The sequence below is a fragment of the Phyllobates terribilis genome, unplaced genomic scaffold (genome assembly GCF_046119375.1).
Source record: "Phyllobates terribilis strain yellow unplaced genomic scaffold, ASM4611937v1 Scaffold_1__5_contigs__length_1240528914, whole genome shotgun sequence".
Lineage (NCBI taxonomy): Eukaryota > Metazoa > Chordata > Amphibia > Anura > Dendrobatidae > Phyllobates > Phyllobates terribilis.
The window spans coordinates 1,157,916,158-1,157,939,601 of NW_027362761.1; the positions used below are offsets into that span (position 1 = coordinate 1,157,916,158).

Below are 23,444 nucleotides of genomic sequence, written 5' to 3' on the forward strand. Positions count from 1 at the left end.
CTATAAGTGTGACCGTTATAAGTGTGACCGCTATAAGTGTGACCGCTATAAGTGTGACCGCTATAAGTGTGACCGCTATAAGTGTGACCGGTATAAGTGTGAGCGGTATAAGTGTGAGCGGTATAAGTGTGACCGGTATAAGTGTGAGCGCTATAAGTGTGACCGCTATAAGTGTGACCGTTATATGTGTGACCGTTATATGTGTGACCGCTATAAGTGTGACCGCTATAAGTGTGACCGCTGTAAGTGTGACCGCTGTAAGTGTGACCGCTATAAGTGTGACCGCTATAAGTGTGACCGCTATAAGTGTGACCGGTATAAGTGTGACCGCTATAAGTGTGACCGCTATAAGTGTGACCGCTATAAGTGTGACCGTTGTAAGTGTGACCGCTGTAAGTGTGACCGCTATAAGTGTGACCGCTATAAGTGTGAACGGTATAAGTGTGACCGGTATAAGTGTGAGCGCTATAAGTGTGAGCGCTATAAGTGTGAGCGCTGTAAGTGTGACCGCTGTAAGTGTGACCGCTGTAAGTGTGACCGCTATAAGTGTGACCGCTGTAAGTGTGACCGCTGTAAGTGTGACCGCTGTAAGTGTGACCGCTATAAGTGTGACCGCTATAAGTGTGACCGCTATAAGTGTGACCGTTGTAAGTGTGACCGCTGTAATTGTGACCGCTATAAGTGTGACCGCTATAAGTGTGACCGCTATAAGTGTGACCGTTGTAAGTGTGACCGCTGTAAGTGTGACCGCTATAAGTGTGACCGCTATAAGTGTGACCGTTATAAGTGTGACCGCTATAAGTGTGACCGGTATAAGTGTGACCGGTATAAGTGTGAGCGGTATAAGTGTGAGCGGTATAAGTGTGAGCGGTATAAGTGTGAGCGCTATAAGTGTGAGCGCTATAAGTGTGACCGTTATATGTGTGACCGTTATATGTGTGACCGCTATAAGTGTGACCGCTATAAGTGTGACCGCTATAAGTGTGACCGCTGTAAGTGTGACCGCTATAAGTGTGACCGCTATAAGTGTGAGCGGTATAAGTGTGACCGGTATAAGTGTGAGCGCTTTAAGTGTGACCGCTATAAGTGTGACCGTTATAAGTGTGACCGCTATAAGTGTGACCGCTATAAGTGTGACCGCTGTAAGTGTGACCGCTATAAGTGTGACCGCTATAAGTGTGACCGCTATAAGTGTGACCGGTATAAGTGTGAGCGCTATAAGTGTGAGCGCTATAAGTGTGACCGCTATAAGTGTGACCGCTATAAGTGTGACCGTTATAAGTGTGACCGCTATAAGTGTGACCGCTATAAGTGTGACCGCTATATGTGTGACCGCTATATGTGTGACCGCTATATGTGTGACCGCTATATGTGTGACCGCTATATGTGTGACCGGTATAAGTGTGACCGCTATAAGTGTGACCGCTATAAGTGTGACCGCTGTAAGTGTGACCAGTATAAGTGTGACCGCTATAAGTGTGACCGCTATAAGTGTGACCGCTATAAGTGTGACCGCTGTAAGTGTGACCGGTATAAGTGTGACCGGTATAAGTGTGACCGGTATAAGTGTGACCGCTGTAAGTGTGACCGCTATAAGTGTGACCGCTGTAAGTGTGACCGCTATAAGTGTGACCGCTATAAGTGTGACCGCTATAAGTGTGACCGCTATAAGTGTGACCGTTGTAAGTGTGACCGCTGTAAGTGTGACCGCTATAAGTGTGACCGCTATAAGTGTGAGCGGTATAAGTGTGACCGGTATAAGTGTGAGCGCTATAAGTGTGAGCGCTATAAGTGTGACCGCTATAAGTGTGACCGCTATAAGTGTGACCGCTATAAGTGTGACCGTTGTAAGTGTGACCGCTGTAAGTGTGACCGCTATAAGTGTGAACGCTATAAGTGTGACCGCTATAAGTGTGACCGTTGTAAGTGTGACCGCTGTAAGTGTGACCGCTATAAGTGTGACCGCTATAAGTGTGACCGCTATAAGTGTGACCGCTATAAGTGTGAGCGGTATAAGTGTGACCGGTATAAGTGTGAGCGCTATAAGTGTGAGCGCTATAAGTGTGACCGCTGTAAGTGTGACCGTTATAAGTGTGACCGCTATAAGTGTGACCGCTATAAGTGTGACCGCTATAAGTGTGACCGCTGTAAGTGTGACCGGTATAAGTGTGACCGGTATAAGTGTGACCGCTATAAGTGTGACCGCTATAAGTGTGACCGCTGTAAGTGTGACCGGTATAAGTGTGACCGCTATAAGTGTGACCGCTATAAGTGTGACCGGTATAAGTGTGACCGGCATAAGTGTGACCGCTGTAAGTGTGACCGCTGTAAGTGTGACCGCTATAAGTGTGACCGCTATAAGTGTGACCGCTGTAAGTGTGACCGCTATAAGTGTGACCGGTATAAGTGTGACCGCTGTAAGTGTGACCGCTGTAAGTGTGACCGCTATAAGTGTGACCGCTGTAAGTGTGACCGCTGTAAGTGTGACCGCTATAAGTGTGACCGCTATAAGTGTGACCGCTGTAAGTGGGACCGCTGTAAGTGGGACCGCTGTAAGTGTGACCGCTATAAGTGTGACCGGTATAAGTGTGACCGCTGTAAGTGTGACCGCTGTAAGTGTGACCGCTATAAGTGTGACCGCTGTAAGTGTGACCGCTATAAGTGTGACCGCTATAAGTGTGACCGCTGTAAGTGGGACCGCTGTAAGTGTGACCGCTATAAGTGTGACCGCTGTAAGTGGGACCGCTGTAAGTGTGACCGCTGTAAGTGTGACCGGTATAAGTGTGACCGCTATAAGTGCGACCGCTATAAGTGTGACCGCTGTAAGTGTGACCGCTGTAAGTGTGACCGGTATAAGTGTGACCGCTATAAGTGTGACCGCTATAAGTGTGACCGCTGTAAGTGTGACCGGTATAACAGCAGAAGTTCTGGCAGTTTGCTGGTCTGGAGCATTCAGGCCTGTGCTATTCTCAAGTATGAAAGTTACTTTCCATCCAAAAGATCGGGGATAACTAAGACCCTTTCCCACCAGCCGTTCCCACTCTCGGGCCCATGTATACAGCGGAGCAATCAGATAAACAGCAAGTAATACAATGTGCATCGGGCTGTGTATAAGGAGTGTAAATGAGCGCTGATTGAGGATTGGCGCTCGTTACGAGTAGACCACGGCGGGGGGAGATTCCACGGGAGACCACTGACTAATGAGAGCTGACGCCACGGCGTACGGCGAGCACATCACTCACTTCTTCAATCCTGGATTAAAACTTTGACATCCGAAATGCTCAGAATCTCTCGGAGGCAGCGGAGGAATCAGATGTTCATCGGGATTTCAGTTACATTTCTGGATTTGCCGGAGACAGATTTATGATTCCAAATGACATCTGTCTGACATTGTAATATCAGATCTGCAGCTCTGGAGCTCGCGGGAAGTGAGACGAGCGCGCAGGCTTCAAGTGCGCAATTAAATGCCTCATTATGAATGTCACTCCACCGCTGGCAGATATACAAAAGCCTTCTGTAAAATGATTAAGACGTCTCGCAGGAGCAATTAGAATATTTCTTCTGCTCTGACAGTTGTTAGATTGCTGGAAACCAGGATCATGCTGTGCATGGAGGTCGGACCCCCTACATACTACATACTTGTATATACAGAGAGACGCATGCCTGGTGGACGTTGGGGATCATGCTGTGCATGGAGGCCGGACCCCCTACATACCACATACTTGTATATACAGAGAGACGCATGCCTGGTGGACGTTGGGGATCATGCTGTGCATTGAGGTCGGACCCCCTACATACCACATACTTGTATATACAGAGAGACGCATGCCTGGTGGACGTGGGGGATCATGCTGTGCATTGAGGTCGGACCCCCTACATACCACATACTTGTATATACAGAGAGACGCATGCCTGGTGGACGTTGGGGATCATGCGGTGCATGGAGGTTGGACCCCCTACATACCACATACTTGTATATACAGAGAGACGCATGCCTGGTGGACGTTGGATGCATCTACATTCTCATGCTGCATTTCTAGCAGCAGCAGCAGAAATGCCACATCGGTATTTAATACATTTGTTTTTTTGTGATAATGGCATTATTTTGATTGGTCAGGAGACGGGGGTCCTGAGAAAAGTGTAGGGGCGCCCGTATTATCCTGCATAGGCTCAATAGAAAGTCCAAAGATCTGTATAACACCGCTCATGATCTGAGGATGAATTGCTTTTTCCTTTGACCAGCTATAGGTGCCAAGTACCTGAATACTCAGGCGGCGTCCTGCTGCCTGAGCCTTCCTGTAAAGCCACGGAGCATGATGTCAAAGGAGCGTGCCGGCTTACCATAAAAATACTTTGCACTCAAGAAAAATGTGATTCAAGATGTTTTATTCATAAGTGTAATCCACAGACAAAAGCATAAAGTTTCGGTCCAATCTTTGACCTTCATCAGATGCACCAATTGTGTTGGAAAACACAAAGAAAATGAATCAGCATCTTCCTGGAGCCATTCCTACAGTGATGCTCTGCCATACCAGGGCTCTTTTTATTTTGCCTTGTACTTCAGCTTCCACGGCAATTGGTACATCCGATTTGGCCGAAACGTTATGCTTTTGTCTGTTAGTTGAACACCTTGAATAACATTTTTCCTGAGTGCCAAGTTTTTCTGTTGAAAGTTGGCGTACGCTCTTGTGGCATGATACTGCCTGGCTTTACATGCCGACTCAGGAAACCGCAGGCAAGCAGGGACGTCAGGAAATCGCAGGCAAGCAGAGGACGTCAGGAAACCGCAGGCAAGCAGAGGACGTCAGGAAACCGCAGGCAAGCAGAGGACGTCAGGAAACCACAGGCAAGCAGAGGACGTCAGGAAACCGCAGGCAAGCAGAGGAAGTCAGGAAACCGCAGGCAAGCAGAGGACGTCAGGAAACCGCAGACAAGCAGAGTACGACAGGAAACCGCAGGCAAGCAAAGGACGACAGGAAACCGCAGGCAAGCAAAGAACGACAGGAAACAGCAGGCAAGCAGAGGATGTCAAAAATCGCAGGCAAGCAGGGACGTCAATAAACCGCAGGCATGCAGAGGACGACAGGAAACCGCCAGCAAGCAGAGGACGTCAAGAAACCACAGGCAAGCAGGGACGTCAGGAAACCGCAGGCAAGCAGGGACCTCAGGAAACCGCAGGCAAGCAGGTGGAGTGCAGGAAACCGCAGGCAAACAGGTGGAATGCAGGAAACTGCAAGCAGGCGGACGACTTCAGGAAAACGCAGCCAAGTAGATGGAGATCAGGAAACTGCAGGCAGGTGGCGTTCAGAAAACCACAAGTAGGCGGAGTACTTTTGGAAACCGTAGGCAAGCAGGTGGAGTGCAGGAGACTGCAGGCATTTAGCAGTAACCCTCTGGAGTAACGGGAAAGTCAGTAACCGAAGCCGTACACAGCCAGGAAGACGTCCTGAAAACAACAAGTGTACACAGAGAAGAGGTCCAGAAGACCCAGGGACAGGTAGCCAGCAGAACTCCGGAGTCACTAAAAGCCGCAGACAAGTAGGAAGAAGCACTAAAAGCTGCTGATCTACAGGAGACGTCCTCCAGCCCGCACCTAGATTGCTGTGCACGCACAAACTGCAAGTCTAGTCTGCAGACACTCCTTTATTCTGCAGTTCAGTGATGGTTTGGTTGATGGCCTATACTAACGGTGGCCATATACATTAATTGAATCACAGCCATGCATGCTGATTTTAGCAAGACCAATGTATGTGGGGGGCCTTCAGACTTTTCTCATCATTTTGGGTTAATGAAGGATTGGGCATGCTGGACGTGAACCTGTATGACTGTTTTATTATTAATGCAGATAAACCATCAGAGGCGTCTAGCAATGGCCGCCTTCCTTTAGAGAATACATGAAGCTCGGCTCAGTATACAGTACAGACCAAAAGTTTGGACACACCTTCTCATTTAAAGATTTTCCTGTATTTTCATGACTATGAAAATTGTACATTCACACTGAAGGCATCAAAACTATGAATTAACACATGTGGAATTATATACTTAACAAAAAAGTGTGAAACAACTGAAAATATGTCTTATATTCTAGGTTCTTCAAAGTAGCCATCGTTTGCTTTGATGACTGCTTTGCACACTCTTGGCATTCTCTTGATGAGCTTCAAGAGGTAGTCACCGGAAATGGTCTTCCAACAATCTTGAAGGAGTTCCCAGAGATGCTTAGCACTTGTTGGCCCTTTTGCCTTCACTCTGCGGTCCAGCTCACCCCAAACCATCTCGATTGGGTTCAGGTCTGGTGACTGTGGAGGCCAGGTCATCGGGCGTAGCACCCCATCACTCTCCTTCTTGGTCAAATAGCCCTTACACAGCCTGGAGGTGTGTTTGGGGCCATTGTCCTGTAGAAAAATAAATGATGGTCCAACTAAACGCAAACCGGATGGAATAGCATGCCACTGCAAGATGCTGTGGTAGCCATGCTGGATCAGTATGACTTCAATTTTGAATAAATCCCCAACAGTGTCACCAGCAAAGCACCCCCACACCATCACACCTCCTCCTCCATGCTTCACGGTGGGAACCAGGCATGTAGAGTCCATCCGTTCACCTTTTCTGCGTCACACAAATACACGGTTGTTGGAACCAAAGATCTCAAATTTGGACTCATCAGACCAAAGCACAGATTTCCACTGGTCTAATGTCCATTCCTTGTGTTCTTTAGCCCAAACAAGTCTCTTCTGCTTGTTGCCTGTCCTTAGCAGTGGTTTCCTAGCAGCTATTTTACCATGAAGGCCTGCTGCACAAAGTCTCCTCTTAACAGTTGTTGAAGAGATGTGTCTGCTGCTAGAACTCTGTGTGGCATTGACCTGGTCTCTAATCTGAGCTGCTGTTAACCTGCGATTTATGAGGCTGGTGACTCGGATAAACTTATCCTCAGAAGCAGAGGTGACTCTTGGTCTTCCTTTCCTGGGGCGGTCCTCATGTGAGCCAGTTTCTTTGTAGCGCTTGATGGTTTTTGCAACTGCACTTGGGGACACTTTCAAAGTTTGCCCAATTTTTTGTACTGACTGACCTTCATTTCTTAAAGTAATGATGGCCACTCGTTTTTCTTTACTTAGAATTTGTATTATGGAAAGAAAAAAGCAACTAACAGTCTATTCAGTAGGACTATCAGCTGTGTATCCACCTGACTTCTGCACAACACAACTGATGGTCCCAACCCCATTTATAAGGCAAGAAATTCCACTTATTAAACCTGACAGGGCACACCTGTGAAGTGAAAACCATTTCCGGTGACTACCTCTTGAAGCTCATCAAGAGAATGCCAAGAGTGTGCAAAGCAGTCATCAAAGCAAAAGGTGGCTACTTTGAAGAACCTAGAATAATAGACATATTTTCAGTTGTTTCACACTTTTTTGTTAAGTATATAATTCCACATGTGTTAATTCATAGTTTTGATGCCTTCAGTGTGAATGTACAATTTTCATAGTCATGAAAATACAGAAAAATCTTTAAATGAGAAGGTGTGTCCAAACTTTTGGTCTGTACTGTATGTGTACATGGAAGTCAGGAGGGATAACTTTTGGCCAATCAAGCATTCAACCAACAGTGTCACTGATGTATCAGGTTTGACAGTCGTTCTGGATCCAGCTGTAGAAGGTCGCTGCGCTTGGCTTTTCAGACACCTTCTTCATCCTTTCATCTCTGGAGTGTAGTGGTATGCTTCTTTCGCTAGGACCCAGCAGTGATCTCCATCTTCTGCTGCTAATTGACACACCCTTGCTTGATACAGAAAAACCCTCATTGCCTCCAGAGAGTCACCGGTGATAGTACTATTTCCCCTGCTCAGGCCTGGGGTACTAGCAGTCGGCTAGTGTCTTCTTGAAGTTTCTTGGTGGATTATTGTCGTCTTCTCTCTGGTGTCTTCTCAAGCTAAGAGTATCCCCTTGTCTGTTTCCCTTGTTTGTCTTTAGTTGCAGTGGGACTGACTGGTGCTCACCCCCCCTCCCTACCTAGGGCCTATCGCTAGGGGCAGTCAGGGATTAGGCTTGCTGCTCGGCGATAGATGCGGAACCTATTTAGGGACGATAGGGGAGTCAGGGTGTTGTAAGCTCTGCCTAGGGGTCTCCACTCTCCCTTTCCCTAGTTGCTGGCCTTCTCCCCCTTTTCCCATCATCATACACTTGGTCCTTCCCTCACCTAGCATGACAAAGAGCTAACTGAAGTAGAAGTCATCAATATAAAATCACGGAAAAGCCCATTAAATACTAACTGGTAATACCAATACTCAATTATAACATTTATTCTGGATAAAACCTAAGAAACAAAATGCAATTTAAGTAAACTGTGCTATCTAACTTGTTAGGCCACGGCCCCACTATCAGTATTTGAACAGTCTTTTTTCTCAGGAGTGGGAGCCAAAACCAGGAGTGGGTGATGAATGCAGAATTGGTGACTTGTTTCTATTTTACCTTTTCTCTGATTGTTCCTCACCTGGTTTTGGTTCCCACTCCTGAGATAAAATACTGACCGAATACTGACCAAATACTGATAGTGGGGCCGTAACTCTGCCTGTTGCAATTCATCAGTGTTAGCAGAGACACTGAGACAAATGACAGGAAGCTGGGAGCGAGTCTTTGTGTCTCGGCTCCTGCTCTCCCGTCTGTCAAACTGCAGATAGTCATGAGAGACGTAGGGTTTACTCTAAGGCTGTGTGCCCACGATGCGGATTTAATGCGTTTCCGCGGCTGCATTTCCGCCGCTTGTTAAGTTGTCTGCTATGTTTCCCAATGATAATCCGCATATTGTGTGACCAACTTGTCAAGCACTTTTCCAAGTGATGCTCAAAATTGCTTGGTAAAGCGCTTGAAAAAACGCATGCGGAAATGCTTAAAAAACGCTTCTCCCTGGCAGAAAAAAGCATGTACAAACCACATGTGTTTTTTCTGCCAGGGAGAGGCAGAAACTCTCAGGAAAAATCCACATCAATTCTGTATCGTGGGCACATAGCCTGGGGGCAAAGCAGGTATCAGGCACAATGCATGCTCAGAAGTGAGAAAAAGGAAGTCCCAGGATCTAAAGTGCTGGTAGAATGCTGATGATGACAAACTGACCACAAAAAAAAAGAGTGGATGGGAACTTACAGAGTATAGGAACTGGGGTAGATCCTGGACATATTAGACCGGTATGACAACAAAAATAAATTAACTCCTTGGTGATGAGGGCAGCAAGACTGTGCATTTTTACACGTCTTGTGTGAAGGGATAAGGAACGATAGTCAGCCTCATTTTTAATGGAATGTTTAGGTGTGTAATTTTCATTACCACATAGCATTGTTGAAACCAAAGGTAATTTATGTGTATTTTCCCTTATCAATAAGTCATTAATAATATCTACAGTCCCTTTACCTTCAGCTTCTCACAGTAATTAAAACAGAAGCAGAACCAGTATCAAAGGACAGCAGAAAACGAGGCTGCCCAAAACTGGAGGTCCCCTTCCATGCATTACATTAATGGGGGTTGCATCTAATAGTCACACTCCATAGAGTCAATGATCTGCTAACCTGAGAAATCTCTGTGTGGAAGGACCTGGAGGGGCTGTAGTGAAGCTTCTCCTTTTTTGGTAACGTCTTTGGGTTGAATTACACAGATGAAAGCAGGCATAAAACAGTGAGTCAGGTCAGAGAGACTACAGGCAAGCGCTGTTTTATACATTTCTCCAGCCTCTTTAACCGGATATCAGCACCCCCACTTAGTAGATCCATTGGGGACCTTGTGGTGAATATCATGGTGTCCTTTTGGAATTGTCACTTGAAGTTGAAGGTCCCACCACCAGGACTAATAACGAATAATCTCCAGTATGGACAAACCCTTTAACGCAGGTTGCTTCTGATTGCCATCCTCCTAAGAGCTAATGAACTGCTCTGAGAAATCAGTGTATGAAAGGTCCTGGAGAGGCTGTAGTGAAGCTTCTACTAAACTGTTAGCACAGATTAAATGATTGTGGGTAGTTTTTACATTTTATATCTTAGTTCTTCTTCTGATTGTCCAAATCAGGTTTTTATTTTTAATGTATTATTTCAAAAATGATGGTCAATTTTTTTGCAGTTTTTTTTTTGTTATTTTTCACATATTTCAAATTGAAAGCAATTTTCACAGTGGCCACTAGGCCTCATTTACAATTCACACTTCCTGTTCATTCAGGAAAGCTACATGGACATTAGCTTAGCTCTGTCTGACCATGTAATAAGCATTCTCTCATCTGGTCAAAGGTCACTGCGATCAGAGGGGGAGGAGGTGAGCTGTGACATCACATAGTGTGAATGGTGGATCCTGTGTTATCTACTGTATATAGAGGTGTTATCAGTCATTGTACAGGAGGAGGAGGTGAGCTGTGACATCCCCTATTGTGAATGGTGGATCCTGTGTTATCTACTGTATATAGAGGTGTTATCAGTCATTGTACAGGAGGAGGAGGAGGTGAGCTGTGACATCACCTATTGTGAATGGTGGATCCTGTGCTATCTACTGTATATAGAGGTGTTATCAGTCATTGTGCAGGAGGGGGAGGAGGTGAGCTGTGAGGTCTCCCCTATTTCTGGCATGTATGAGTATTAGGCATAACTGAGCACATTCTCTTACCTGAAAGTCCTCCATAGATTCTTCTAGGAAGTGCTCCAGGCTCCGATCCTCCGGATTATACTTGCTATGGAGCTGGATTATCAGGCTGAGGCATCTTCCATAATGAGTCATCTGTAACCATACAAGTCCGGCAAGAAAGCTATGACGTCAGGACACTAAAACACGTGATTACTCGGATCTTTTTCTACGTGATACGTGACACTTTACTATAACGTCTTCACACTTTTTATTGTAATAACATAATTGCAGTCATTATAATCACTATTATCACAGAAAGTACGGATGCATTTACCTTGTCAGTGACACAATACAGTCCCTGCTAAACGCATCCCCCCCGGATATTATATTATGTAGGTACTAAGAAAAGTAGCTGCAACCATCACAACGAGGCGAACACCTGGGGTTTAGCTCTTAAAAAGTTTGTGCTCACTGAGCATTTTGAGGAGTTTATTAGAGCAGGTCCAGCAAAAAAAAAAAAAAAAAAACACACAAAAAAACTTTTTCTGATGACATTGCGTGTTTTTTTTAGCGCTTTCAGATTTTGAAAAACACCTGGCAGTAAAAAAAAAAGAAAATGCATGTCAGTGGGTCCTGATAGAAAACGCTCCAAACTAAGCACTATCCAATCAAAAGGCTGCAAAAAAACATGAACGGAGAAAAAAAAAAGATTCAAATGCACTTAAAGGGGACATTTCACCAGTTAAGAGGGCCACATCATAGAATAGCGGCTGCAGAGCTGAGTAAAATGTAGTTTTTATTGTTTAATTTCTCCTCTCCGTTACGGAGATATTAGTGTGTAAAGTTTAGGTTGTAATTCATGTAGTTCAACTAAGCGTTACCATAGATGTCTCTGGGGGCGTGTACTTCTTCCCCTGTATGAAGTCGACCAATCATAAGCAGGCAACAATACACAAGGGAGAAAAGAACACACCCTCCTCTTCACTGATTTCCGCAGCAACTATGTAGAGAAATAGTGTGACTGAGTTATGTATCAGTACAAACACTTCACTTCCTTTTGCTCGTTTTTGCCTCTGGGGGTGTGTACTTCTTCCCCTGCATGAGGCTGACGAATCAAGCAGGCAACAATAAACAAGGGAGAAAAGAACACACCCTCCTCACTGATCTCCGCAGCTACTGTGTAGAGTAATAGCTGAGCTGAGTTATGTATCAGTACAAACATTTCACTTCCTTTTGCTCGTTTTTGCCTCTGGGGGCGTGTACTTCTTCCCCTGCATGAGGCTGACGAATCAAGCAGGCAACAATAAACAAGGGAGAAAAGAACACACCCTCCTCACTGATCTCCGCAGTTACTGTGTAGAGAAATAGCGGAGCTGAGGTATGTATCAGTACAAACATTTCCTTTTGGTAATTTTTTCTTTTTTTTTTTCTTTAACTGTATAAACTAGTGAGCGGCTTCCAAGTAGAAGCCCCCAGAAGAATGGACCAGTCACTTCTTTTAACAGCTTCATGGATTTTGAAGCCAGAAAGAAGCTCCAAAAAGACTGACTATGTGCACAGCAAGTCGTTTTTACATTCTTATTTATATGTTCATTTTTTATTGCATTTTATTAAGAGCTTTTTCAGGTGGATTTCATGTAAATCCGTCATGTCCTGTGTTCAATTTGGGAGGGTGACTGCCTGCTCTGTTTATGTTACATACGGTATATAAAATTGTTTGGAAAAACAAGTTTGCATGAGATTTCAGAAATTTCATTCATTTTTCTGTTAGGGCTTGTTCACACATTGCATTTTTTTATTTGCAGGAAAAAAAACAAAAAGTATAGTACCAGCACAGTGAATGAGATTTCTGAAATCTCATACATAGCCTATTTCTTTCCTTGTAGATTTGAAGCATCAAGGCCTTTTATGAACCTCTATTTTTCACTGTTTTCTGCAGCGCTTTTCACCCATTCAAGAGAAAAAACACATCAAAAATGCACATATTTTTCCTTCCAACATTCCAGTATTGCCAGCTGATTTTTATTCTCCAAATACCCCTATTGTAAAACGCTGCATTTTTTTCTGTCCAAAAAAATGGACGAAAAATATATAAAAAACACATTGTGTGAACAAGCCCATTACCCAGAAGCATGAAATCCTCAGTCTGATGGAACATGCCACAGTTTTCTTTTGTCTCACTAATATCCCTAGCCAATATTTCATTAGGGCATCGGACCCGAAAAACATGGGCCACACATTAATAGGCCTTTTTATTTTTACTCTTCAGGTATGTGAACATGACGACTTTTTTCAAGCAGATTCCGCTCTGATCTCGCCTCAAAAAGCGCTAAAAGAAAACAGCAAAAAGAACGAACATACGGCACAGCAATGTCAAAAGACTTCCTCGCTCGTGTTCCGTCTTTTTGAGCTTCGAAAGCCGTAAAGCAGCTAAAAGTGACCCGGCGATTCTTCAGGCGGCTTCCAGAAGATTATATACAAAATAAAGAAAACAAGAAAAGTCAAGACAAGAAAAATGCCAAAGACTTTCTTCAATAAAAACACAGCCAGCGTTTTTGTTACGACATAGCTTATAATCTTAATCAGCCAGACGTCTAGAATTGTTAAGCCAAGAGAAATACACCATTGTGTTTATGTTGACTTGTAAATGTATGAGTATTTCTGTGGTTCATCAAAAAGGTCATACTATTTGTATAACCCTGACTGTTGTCTCCTCTTGGTTCGGTGAACCATGAATGTTTGCTAAATATGTTGATTAACCATTGTGTGGACCCTGTGGCTTGTTGACTCACAAAACAGGAGGACAAACTATGTAAATTCATTAAATGCTCGAACAATGAGACCTGAGCACTTTACCTTTCCCCCCAACCTGTAACTGATGACCTTACACAGATGTAAATGTAAACAAGGATGTCTGTAGAGCTGCAAGCAGAATCAAGGAGAATCAGAAAGACTTTACAAGGAGAATGAGAGACATCCTTCAGGACAGTAGATGGATAGCATGGCGGCTCCATCCAAAGAGACACAGATTTGGATTCTACATGATTTTGGCCTAAGGGTATATAGCCTAGACTGGAAAGATCCGGATCTGCTCCATTGACCATCAGAGATCCCATGGATACATTTGGGGAGACCAGGTTGGGACGATGAAGTCACCTGGCCCCATGGATATGTTCTTTGGGGTTGCCAGGTGGGACCCTCCGGTCGCCTGGAACTCATGGAGACATTCGGAGAAGCCAGATTGGGACCAGCTGGTCATTTGGCTCCATGGAAACTCTCGGACAGGCCAGGGTGGGACTCCCGGGTCTCCATGCCTTGTACCTCGCTGGACTGCTAGCTTCCTAAGCTTGCCGCTATCTTCTCTCGGTGGGGGCCTGCCAGAATCGGGGGGCCACTGGTTGAGGTAGTTGGCCCTGGAAGTCCCAAAGTCGCAGCTGTTGTATCCCAGGCGGGCCAGCGGAATGGTGAGCCTGTGTAATGTTGTACCATCTTGGGTATTAGCTGGGACTGTTCTATGTGTTTTTTGTCAGTTTTGTGGTGCAATAAAGTATTGCCGCACAGTTTTACCCTCGCCCTGTGTTGTCTGAGTAGTATTACACACACGGAAGACCCCGGGTCTTCACAGTTTTCCTATAACGTCTTCCACTGCAAAAGTTCTGTGGGTACGCCGGCATCTAGACGCCGCCGTGGGCACATGCCTTTAATAAGTGACATGTATAAAACCTATGCAGGATTTGTGTCTTCTATGGCTGTTTGACATAAGTGAGTTTTTCCGCACTACTGAGCGTGATGTCTTCAATGGTCTAATTAGACTCCATCTCTTCCTGTCCACAGTAAATATGACAGTCCTAACCTATGAGGACTGCCACGGCTGCTGATCCAGTCTGAAGTTTGAGCATTTTCCAAGTGTCTGTTTGCTTGTGAATACTGGACGGCAGCTAATAAGGCTGCAGAACGGCGTGATCATGAATGAAACACTTAGCGGCAAGTGAGTAATGGCGCCACACCTGCAATAATTGGCGGCGCAGATGGACCCGTGTGACCACATAGCAAATTGCAATGAAGTGACCGTGTTGAACCCATGAAGACATTTCATCATTTCCTCCGCCTTGTGAAATAGCTCAGGCTGTCATATGTTCAGGTAGTGACTATCCAGACCCTGCAAACGTACAGGGAAGTGTCTGTGAATATAAAGAATAATGGGAGCGTAATATACTGTACGTAGAAGAAATCACAACAAACCTCATCTACACATTGCTGGGAATTTCTGAAAGGAAATTGACCTGCGGTTTGGATATTGAAATCTGCAGCAGGTCATATTTTTGTGTAGATTCAAGTGGATTTCACCAATTACAATGGAGTCTGATGGGTAACATCTCTCCTTATGGAGAGTGACATACTGGTGTAAGGAGACTTATAGGCCATGAAATGCTCCTCTGGGAAATTAAATATGCAAATTGCCTCTTCAGAAAGGAACTCTAGTGCCACCTACTAGAAGTTGTAATTTGCATATTTAATTTCCAAAAGGAGCATTGCAAGGCCTATAAGTCTCCTTACAATGGAAAGAGTGAAATCTGCAACAAGTCCACAAGAAAACCCGCGTGAATATTACTGCATATAGGATTTGTTCACGCGCTGCTTTTTTTCCAGTGTATTTTTCAAAGGTAAAAAATGCCTTTGTGAAATCTCATGCACCCGCTGCTTATTTTTTTTCTTGCGGATTTAAACCATCAAATCTGCAGCACGTCAATTCTTTCAGCGTTTTTCACCTATTCAAATAAATGGGGAAAAATATATAAGACATGCACATAACAAGTATAAAAGGCACTTATTTTACTCAGGTTATTTTTGTTACACTCTGGTTTTTGGTGCAGAAAAATCTGCTGCAAATACTCAACGTGTGCACACGGCCATAGGCTGCAGATGCACTGCTAAAAAATACACATCCAAATATGTAAAATATAGAGATTCCTTTTCATATGAAAGGGTGAAATCCGCGCTAAATCCACAAAAAGTGCTGACAAGCTGCAGACTTTAAAATTCGCACCACTATATTTAACAGGTACAGCTGAAAGCAGAAGTCTCCACACACACTATATAAAAAGACACATCTGCAGGTTTATCTCAATATCTAACATGGAATAAGAATAAACCTTTCCTGTTTTAGATCATTTAGGATTACCAGAATTTTCAATATTTGCCAAATGCCAGAATAGTGAGAGAGAGAGAGAGAATGTTTTAAGGCATTTTTATAACTTACTGCAAAGTCAAAAGTTTCCATACACTAAGATTACTATGCCTTTAAACAATTCTGGACTGCCCATATAATGATGTCATGTGTTTGGAAGCTTCTGATAGGTTTTTTGGCAACATCTGAGTTAGAGACACACCTGTGGATGTATTTTAATGCACACCTGAAACACACTGCTTCTTTTGTAGCATCATGGGAAAGTCTAAAGAAATCAGGAAGAGAATTGTGGACTTGCACAAGTCTGGCTCATCCTTGGGTACAATTTCCAGATACCTGAAGGAGCCTCGTTCATCTGTACAAACAATTATACGCAAGTACAAACAAGATGGGAATGTCCAGCCATCATACCGCTCAAGAAGGAGACGGGTTCTGTGTCCCAATAGATGAACGTGCTTTGGTCCGACATGTGCATATCAACCCAAGGACAAAAGCAAAAGACCTTGTGAAGATGATGGCAGAAACTGGTAAGATTGTGTCAATATCCACAATGAAACGAGTACTGTATCAACATGGGCTGAAAGGCCACTCTGCCAGGAAGAAGCCATTACTCCAAAAGAAACATAAAAAAGACAGATTAATGTTTGCAAATGCACACAGGAACACAGACCTTAATTTTTGGAGACATCTACTGTGGTCTGATGAAACAAAAATTGAACTTTTTGGGCATAAAGACCATCGTTACGTTTGGAGGAGAAAGGGAGAAGCTTGGAAGCCTAAGAACACCATCCCAACTGTGAAACATGGGGGTGGCAGCATCATGTTGTGGGGTTGTTTTGCTGCAGGAGGGACTGGTGTACTTCACAAAATAGATGGCATCATGAGAAAAGAAGATTATGTGGCAATACTGAAGCAACATCTCAAAACATCAGCCAGGAAGTTAAAGCTTGGGCAGAAATTAGTCTTCCAAATGGACAATGACCCGAAGCAAACTGCCAAAATGGTACCAAAGTGGCTTAAGGATAACAAAGTCAAATGTTTTGAAGTGGCCATCACAGAGCCCTGATCTCAATCCTATTGAAAATTGGGCAAAGCTGAAAAGGCTGCGAGCAAAGCGAGCTACAAACCTGGATCAGTTACATCAGTTTTGTGAGGAGGAATGGGCCCAAATTCCGACCAAATATTGTGAGAAGCTTGTGGAAGGATATCCCAAACGTGTGACCCAAGTCATTAAGGGCAACGGTACTAAATAGTAATGAAATGTATGGAAACTTGACTTTTCAGTAAGTAATAAAAATGCCTTAAAACATTCTCTCTCTCATTATTCTGGCATTTGGCAAATATTAAAATGATGGTAATCCTAATTGACCTAAAATGGGAGAGCAGGAAAAGGTTTATAATGTGTGTGTGTGTGTGTGTGTGTGTGTGTGTGTGTGTGTAATAAGTGGGATTTCTTGCCCTATAAATGGGGTTGGGACCATCAGTTGTGTGGTGCAGAAGTCAGGTGGATACACAGCTGATAGTCCTACTGAATAGACTGTTAGAATTTGTATTATGGCAAGGAAAAACCAGCTAAGTAAATAAAAACGAGTGGCCATCATTACTTTAAGAAATGAAGGTCAGTCAGTTCGAAAAATTGGGCAAACTTTGAAAGCGTCCCCAAGTGCAGTTGCAAAAACCATCAAGCGCTACAAAGAAACTGGCTCACATGAGGACTGCCCCAGGAAAGGAAGACCAAGAGTCACCTCTGCTTCTGAGGATAAGTTTATCCGAGTCACCAGCCTCAGAAATCACAGGTTAAGAGCAGCTCAGATTAGAGACCAGGTCAATGCCACACAGAGTTCTAGCAGCAGACACATCTCTACAACAACTGTTAAGAGGAGACTTTGTGCAGCAGGCCTTCATGGTAAAATAGCTGCTAGGAAACCACTGCTAAGGACAGGCAACAAGCAGAAGAGACTTGTTTGGGCTAAAGAACACAAGGAATGGACATTAGACTAGTGGAAATCTGTGCTTTGGTCTGATGAGTCCAAATTTGAGATCTTTGGTTCCAACAACCGTGTCTTTGTGCGACACAGGAAAGGTGAACGGATGGACTCTACATGCCTGGTTCCCACCGTGAAGCATGGAGGAGGAGGTGTGATGGTGTGGGGGTGCTTTGCTGGTGATACGGTTGGGGATTTATTCAAAATTGAAGGCATACTGAACCAGCATGGCTACCACAGCATCTTGCAGCGGCATGCTATTCCATCCGGTTTGCGTTGGACCATCATTTATTTTTCAACAGGACAATGACCCCAAACACACCTCCAGGCTGTGTAAGGGCTATTTGACCAAGAATGAGAGTGATGGGGTGCTACGCCAGATGACCTGGCCTCCAAAGTCACCAGACCTGAACCCAATCGAGATAGTTTGGGGTGAGCTGGACCGCAGAGTGAAGGCAAAAGGGCCAACAAGTGCTAAGCATCTCTGGGAACTCCTTCAAGATTGTTGGAAGACCATTTCCGGTGACTACCTCTTGAAGCTCATCAAGAGAATGCCAAGAGTGTGCAAACCAGTCATCAAAGCAAAAGGTGGCTACTTTGAAGAACCTAGAATATAAGACATATTTTCAGTTGTTTCACACTTTTTTGTTAAGTATATAATTCCACATGTGTTAATTCATAGTTTTGATGCCTTCAGTGTGAATGTACAATTTTCATAGTCATGAAAATACAGAAAAATCTTTACATGAGAAGGTGTGTCCAAACTTTTGGTCTGTACTGTATATATATTACATTATACATATAATGGCATAAATGTTTAAACAACAGAAAAAGTTTTCCCAGGTCATAAGTCAAATAAAAATAATAAACATATCCGTAAGTTTGTGTCCATTTATTAAAATCAAAAATTATTTCAGCTTGTACTATCACCAAAAAAAAATCTCACAACTACAGAATTGTTCCTTTTTGTTTGCTGCAATTCTTAGAAAAGATAAAATAAAAAGTGATAAAAAAATCAAAAAAAGCGTATCTAGCCCAAAATGGTGCCAATGGGCGCAAAAAAAAAAAAAAAAAAAAAAAACCTCTCTCACACCTCAATCAACCAAAAAGTACAAAAGTTACTACGGATCTTGGAAAATGACATGACACAAAGCAAATGATTTTTTCCCTTTACAGAATTATTATTTGTCTTTCACCATATACAGGTGCATCTCACTAAATTAGAATATCATCAAAAAGTAAATTTATTTCAGTTCTTCAATACAAAAAGTGAACCTCCTATATTATATAGAGTCATTACACACAGAGGGATCTATTATATAGAGTCATTACACACAGAGGGATCTATTATATAGAGTCATTACACACAGAGGGATCTATTATATAGAGTCATTACACACAGAGGGATCTATTATATAGAGTCATTACACACAGAGGGATCTATTATATAGAGTCATTACACACAGAGGGATCTATTATATAGAGTCATTACATACAGAGTGATCTATTATATAGAGTCATTACAGACAGAGGGATCTATTATATAGAGTCATTACACACAGAGGGATCTATTATATAGAGTCATTACACACAGAGTGATCTATTATATAGAGTCATTACACACAGAGGGATCTATTATATAGAGTCATTACACACAGAGGGATCTATTCCAAGTGTTTATTTCTGTTAATGTTGATGATTATGGCTTACAGCCAATGAAAACACAAAAGTCATTATCTCAGTAAATTAGAATACTTTATAACACCAGCTTGAAAAATGTTTTTAAAATCTGAAATGTATGTTCAGTAAATGGGTTGGGTTAATTTATTTTATATTTCAATAGATCGGGCTTTTACGAAAGGCATCGATACCAAATATGTGTTTTTTTTTAATAGGGTGAGAGGGATTTGAACTTATATATATATATTTTTTATTTATTTATTTATTTTTTGCATATTTTTATTAACTATCCGCGGCTGTTAGCGGCAGATGATGGCTGAATAATTCAGACATCATTTGCCGGGAAAGATGCAGGCTCAGCTTGCGAGCCCGCGTCAAAGTAAGGTAGGCGGCATATGACATAACCGTAACTGTACGTCATATGTCGGTAAAGGGTTTAGTATATGGTGAGTCGCATGCGACCAGAAACTGAAGATCAAACACTTTTGGAAACATTTTGGACTTTATGTTGTGGTACGTCACTGGTCACAATGTAACACCGTAGGGAATCATTAGGTGTAATATCGCAGCGTGGCACCACGATCTCAATGTCGCCCCAGCCTTAACGGACTTGTTACCAGGTGAAATGGGACCAGTTTTTGATCTAATTTTATTCCCTCTACTCCCCTGATTATTATTATTTTTATTCCGTCATACGGTTCCAGAGATATGGCCCTTTTTATTTAATGCTAATTTTTATGGCCTTTACAAGGAGGTGCGGCTCACAGGATCCTCGGGGGCGTGTCTTCAGTTTGCTCTGCATAATTAGCCTGTTGGCCACACCCCCTTAGTAAAAGACCATAAAAATGAGCACTAAATAAAAAGGCCCATATCTCTGTAACAGTATGGCAGATTAAAAAAAAATGCTCAGGAATAAACTGCCCACTTTTGACCTAGTTCTCTTTAAGGGTGTATTCCCAAGTTTGGAAGTCGTCACCTAACCGTGGTATAGTGAATAATGTCCAGATCCCTGGGGCTCTGACCACTAGGACTCCCACCTATGGCGAGAGCCCCTTGTGAGTGGGTCGATCAGCGCTCTAATCTTCCTGTGCTCAGCTATCTCTGACGTTCCCATTAAGAATTAATTGAGCAACAGAGCGCATGATCGACCACCGCTCTTTTCAATCGGGTGAAGAGCCCTTGTTCCCGGGACCTGTGGAGGTCCGAGCGGTCGGACCCTCAGTGATCGGGAAGTTTTCCAGACTGTGCAGGAATTTGTAGACAACTGGCAATGATGCAAATGACTACTGTACAAATGAAACAGACCAGTAAGGTTATGTTCACACTAGGTGTTTTTTCAACATTTTTTTTGTTGTTTTTATTAATGCAAATTTTCTGCTGCGTTTTACAGTACCAGCAAAGTCGATGAGATTTCAGAAATCTCCTGCACAGACATTGGTTTTTGTTTGATCAGTATTTTGTGCTTTGCATGTTATTTTGCAGAATAGAACATGTCACGTCTTTAAGCGTTTTTTTCTGCATTTTTTTCAGAGCTTTTTACCCATTGAAAGTAATAAGTGGTGAAAAAAATGCCTAGAGTGAACATAGCTATCAGGTTTTGGTGCCTTTTTAGTAAAAAAAAAAAAAAAAAAAAAAAAAAAAAAAGGAGAGCAGTATGTGAAACTCATTTATTTTTGTCATTTTACCATCTTGTCTTTGTCACGTGAGATGGCAGTTTGGATTAGTACAGTGTAATTAAATTAGAGATGTGTATAGTGTAAACAATGGCTGAGCAAGGTGTGAGATTGAACAATACCTGTGGCCCAGGGAGGTGTGAAATTGAACAATGCCTGAGCAACCCAATGGCAGACCATAGTGTGAAAGTAAATGGTGTCCTACAAACTCAATGCACTGCCAGTGTCTTAGGTAAACTAGTTGGCCATGGTCCCACTATCAGTATTTGGTCAATATTTTTTCTCAGGAGTGGGAGCCAAAACCAGGTGAGGAACAATCAGAGAAAAGGTATAATAGAAACAAGTCACCAATTCTACATTTATCACCCACTCCTGAGAAAAAATACTGAACGAATACTGACCAAATACTGATAGTGGGCTTGTGGCCATACTGACCAATACACCTCCCCCCACTGTTACATTTGTAATTCTGGTTAATATGGTTTCACATATGTCTTGCATTGGTGACCTGTGTTCATGCTTCTGTGGTGGAAGGGATCCAGAAAAACGCACCAAAACCTGTGATTTTGACGCAGCTTCTTTCCTGCCAAGAGATCAAGTTTTGCTGCAGAAAAAAAACGCTGAAAAAACGCCAAGTGTGAACATAGCCTTAGTGTCCGTTTTTTTAGAAAGGAATAAAAGCACAACATGCAGAATTTTTTTTCTTCTGTTCCAAAAAAAACCTGACATTTAAAGGGAACGACCCATCAAAAACAAGTAATACCTTTCCATGGGATAGATGATAACTTGCTGATTGTTTAGGGGGATGTGACTGCTGGGACCGGCAATATTCAGCAGAACAGGGAAGATTTATCCTAGATGGGGGAAATTTTATTACAAAATGGAGCAGCAAGTTGGATGCTTCGCTCATGCTCTATGGGGCTGCCGAAAAAGCCGAACACAAGGCTTGGCAGCCCCATATGGAATAAATGGAGCGGCGGTCGCACATGGGCATTGATGCTCCATTCTAACGGGGACATAAAGATCCCTCTTCTGCCGATCAGTGCGGGTCCGAGAGGTCAGACCCCAGCGATCAGCATGCTATCCTGTGCATAGGTGATAACAACCCCTTTAATGGAACCCAGGCGGCCCCCATAAGAATTAGTGGGCTCCTCCCCTTCTGACTGCATCAGTTCACGCGACGGAACGGAACATGTCCTCATATCCTACATTTTCCACTCTACTGCTTAGGAAATTTGTCTATTTCTGCACTGCAACATTTTGTACCAGTAAGGCTATGTTCACACGTTGCATTTTTACTGCAGGTTTTTTCTGCAGGCAAAACCTGCTCTCTTGGCAGGAAAGAAGCTGCTTACAAAAAGCAGGTTTTGCTGCACTTTTTTTTTTTTGTCCCTTGTTCCCCCTAAAAAAAGATGATGCAACTTCCTTAGGTTTTCTGCACCGAAAACACAGCAAAACCTGATACCTGCGTTTTTTTCTGCATTTTGCACTTATTTATTGCTTCCTATGGGTGAAAAAATGCTGAAAGAAGTGACATGCTGCATTTTGCAAAAACGCAGCAGTTTTCCAAGTCAGTCAGAAAAAAAAAAAACAAAAACAATGTGTGTGGTGTGCTGGAGATTTCTGAAATCTCATAGCTTTTGCTGGTACTGTAAAATGCAGCTGAACATTTGCATAAAAAAAAGCAGCAAAAAAAAAAAGCAAAAATGCAATGTGTGAACATAGCCTCAGGCTATGTTCCCACGCTGAGCTTTTGGTGCGTTTTTGACGCTGTATATTTTTGCATCACTGACCGGAGAGTGACAGCTGCATAGAAATACATGACGCTGTCACGCTCGGGTCAGAAGAGCCGCCGGCCAGTCCGAGCATTGCGATGTAATCCTCGTCCATGTTATACGGCCATCTGTCTGCATCCTAAGAAAACACAAGTAACCTAAATACTAGGTGCAGAAATGGAGCACAAATAGTGCAACATACAAAACTCATCAAAAGATCATAGCCTTAGGGTATGTGCACACAATCAGGATTTGCTTTGCAGAAATTTCTGCAGCGTTTTTTTAATGCGTTTTTTGCGTTTTTGCCTGCGGATTTGCCATGCGTTTTTTCCAATGCATTGTATAGGAAAAAGACAAGCAAAAACGCCCAAAGAAAGGACATGCTGCTTCCGAACATGAAATTCTGTTAGGAAAAATCCTGATCATGTGTACAGATCTTGCAAAATCTCATAGAAAATGCTGGGATAAGGTTTCCAATGCGTTTTTGGGGCCAATTCCGCACGGATTTACTGCATAAAAAACGCACCGTGTGCACATACCCTAAGGGTACA

The 23,444-nt window shown here is 43.2% G+C and overlaps 1 protein-coding gene across 1 annotated transcript in view; it reads right to left on the bottom strand.

The window, feature by feature from the left end:
- Nucleotides 1–23,444, bottom strand: part of LOC141162562 (cilia- and flagella-associated protein 99-like) — a 76,289-nt gene that overhangs the window by 51,702 nt on the left and 1,143 nt on the right. Inside the window, exon 2 of the mRNA XM_073648793.1 lies at nucleotides 10,635–10,745. Coding sequence (XP_073504894.1) covers nucleotides 10,635–10,745 — 111 coding nt within the window. The remainder of the gene's footprint in view (nucleotides 1–10,634; nucleotides 10,746–23,444) is intronic.